General features: G+C 49.7%; 1 protein-coding gene across 1 annotated transcript in view; it reads right to left on the bottom strand.

The window, feature by feature from the left end:
• Window positions 1–3,029, bottom strand: part of SP2 (Sp2 transcription factor) — a 38,745-nt gene continuing 35,716 nt past the window's right edge. The window contains exon 7 of the mRNA XM_012803231.2: window positions 1–1,268. Coding sequence (XP_012658685.2) covers window positions 1,168–1,268 — 101 coding nt within the window. The 3' untranslated portion in view covers window positions 1–1,167. The remainder of the gene's footprint in view (window positions 1,269–3,029) is intronic.

Below are 3,029 nucleotides of genomic sequence, written 5' to 3'. Positions count from 1 at the left end.
TTGCAGATTTTGCCTCAGGCAACTAAATTTATTAGCAAGAAAAAATTTTTGTCAGCCCAGTGCTGACCAACAAAGTACATCGTTAATAAAGGATAACAAATCTGTCACTTAATTCATAAAACATACCTCAAGCAGTTACAACTAAAAATAAAGTTGGATTTTTAATTTAAAAGCCTCAAAAATAACAAGCAATATGTTTTTTTTAAACATGTAGTAGACACAATTGTCTATTATACAATATACACTGTACACAAGTAGAGCTTAGGCCGGGCAGATGGGTGAGATGAGAGGAGAAGAAGGAGGTTCAGGATATAAAGGTGTGTTTATCTGAATCCAGGATTGAGTTGAAATGCTGTTTCATTTAGAAAAGAGAATTAGAGTGAGGAAAAAAATTCATATGCTCATCATTGCCCCCCCCAAACCCCTCAACTGAAAGCAGGTGTGGGGGAGGTGAACAAGGAAAGGAAGAAGGGAGCAATTAAATAAAACTTTAAAGCACACACAATACACAGTGTTCATCATCTGAAGTAGAGAGTATAAGGCAACGTTCTCCATAGAAAAAGAGGGGGATTGGAGGAGCTGGGGGGGTATCTTGACTTGTTAAATAGAAAGTTGGAATGTGCTGGAGGAGAGCTGTGGCAAGGCTGGCGCATGTGGAGTGGAGGCAGCCTCTGGAGCCTCTCCAGGGGTAAGTGTCAGCAGGGGGCCCTGGCTACAGGGTGTCCAGAGTGGCTGGGGGGGCCAGGGAGGTATAGGAGAGAGGGGTCATGGCACGATGCGACTCCGGCAGTGTTGGGGGTGGGGAGTGGGGCAGGGTGGGGGCTCACTTTGCTCCTCGACGGAGTGAAATGCATGTTTTTCCTTTGGAAATAAGGGTTCCCACGCGTCCTGATTTAGAACGTCTCATTGGGCATGGCCAGTGTCCACAGTCTGGGCAGGCCAGGAGCTTGTGTTGAGAGGGGAAGGGCCAGGGCAGAGCCAGAGGGCTTCAGGAGAGTACAGGGAGCAGAGCCCCTTCCTGTGGGACACAGTTACAGAAAAAAGGGGGCCTGAGGGCAGGCCCAGGGCAGCCATGGGGCTCTTTTCTTCCAGGGGCCCCTTTCTTCCAGGGGCTCAGGCAGGACACAGACGGGGTTGCATCTTCGGGGCCTCCCGCCTTAGTTGGCCTTACAAGTTCTTTGTGACCAGGTGAGTCTTGTAATGCTTGGTGAGATGGTCACTCCTCATGAAGCGCTTCTGACACTGGGCGCACTCGAAGCGCTTGTCCCCTAGAAAGAGGAGATGCCTGTCATCTAGAAAGCCCATGCACAGATACTTTCCTGGCCCAAAAAGGAAGGACACATGTGAGAGGCACCCAATAAAGCTGACGTGGCCTTGTTGCCACTTTCTGCCCATCTCCTGCACACACATTGCTCCGTAGTGTTACTGATCTAGACCTTTTATTAATTCTCATTTCTCTCTCCCCCACATTTGACTTCTACAGTCCACACTGCTTCCATTCCTTGTCCTTTGAGCTCCTGCACCTTAAGAGTCTTCCTGTGCAGGGCTGGCTATCCAACTGTTTTCTTCTGATCTTTGTCCCTCTGACCTTCCACCTTGATCTGCATTGTCACCCTTGCAGGAAAACCCCATTCTATCTCAACCCTGCCAGCCCTGAGTACTCACTTAGTCCAAACCACACTGACCCTGGCTAGGTCAGGGGCTGTTGTATCGACCCTCTAAGGGGGATATGACCTGTCTACCACACTAGACAGGAGCCGGAACCTGGGGTGGCATGTCCCCTGAGGCCCAGGATAGGACTCTGCTCCCTGGAGGCATTCACTAGAGCAGTATTCACCAAAGTGTGTGCATGGACCACCAGAGACCACCCAGAACAATTTCAGGTGGTAGAAAAGTCAACATTTTTCTAACAGTTTTGCATTGATTTGCAGTACATTAAACTATTAACTGTGAGGCTGGGCATGGTGGCTCATGCCTGCAATCCCAGCACTCTGGGAAGCTGAGGTGGGTGGATTGCCTGAGCTTGAACAAGATCCTATCCCTAAAAATAGCTGCGTGTTGGCTCAGCACCTGTAGCTCAAGTGAGTGGGGTGCTGGCCACATACACTAAGGCTAGGGGTTCGAGCCCAGGCCCAGGCCTGCTAAACAATAATGACAACTACAACGAAAAAATAGCTGGGTGTTGTGGTGGATGCCTATAGTCCCAGCTCCTCAGGAGGCTGAAGCAAGAGAATTGCTTAAGCCCAAGAGTTCAAGGTTGCTATGAGCTATGACACTATGGCACTCTACCAAGGGTGACAAACTAAGACTGTCTCAAAAAACCCCAAAAACATTGGGTGATGCCTATGGCTTAGTGGGTAGGGCGCCAGGTTCAAACCCAGCCCCGGACAAACAGCAACAACAACAAAAAAACACTATCTGTAATACCAAACCCATGAAATAAAAAATATTGCTGAGAACACAAATGAATAAAGAAAGTAAAACAAAAGCATTAAACAGTGTGGGATAGTGATTAAGAGTACAGCAGGGCCTGAGTCTAAACACATCTCCACCAGTCCCTAGCTGTGTGAACTGGCCACTTCCCCATCCTAAGCAAATGGGCATCATGAAAGCATCCTGGCTCAGCGTCTGTGGCTCAAAAAGCAGGTAAGACACCATCCACCTGAGCTGGAGGGTTCAAATCCAGCCCAGGCCCACCAAACAATAACGGCTGCAACCAAAAAATAGGTAGGTGTTGTGGCAGTGCCTGTAGTCCCAGCTAGTTGGGAAGCAGAGGCAGGAGAATCACTTGAGCCCAAGAGTTAGAGGTTGCCGGCTCGACGCCGGTGGCTCAAGTGGCTAAGGCGCCAGCCACATACACCTAAGGTGGCGGGTTCCAATCCAGCCTGGGCCCGCCTAACAACAACGATGGCTGCAACCAAAAAAAAGCCAGGTGTTGTGGCGGGCGCCTGTGGTCCCAGCTACTTGGGAGGCGGAGGCAGGAGACTCGCTTGAGCCCAGGAGTTGGAGGTTACTGTGAGCTGTGATGC

Source organism: Otolemur garnettii, unplaced genomic scaffold (assembly GCF_000181295.1).
Source record: "Otolemur garnettii isolate 467f Iridium unplaced genomic scaffold, OtoGar3 scaffold00018, whole genome shotgun sequence".
NCBI lineage: Eukaryota > Metazoa > Chordata > Mammalia > Primates > Galagidae > Otolemur > Otolemur garnettii.
This window is presented reverse-complemented; position numbering and strand designations above follow the sequence as displayed.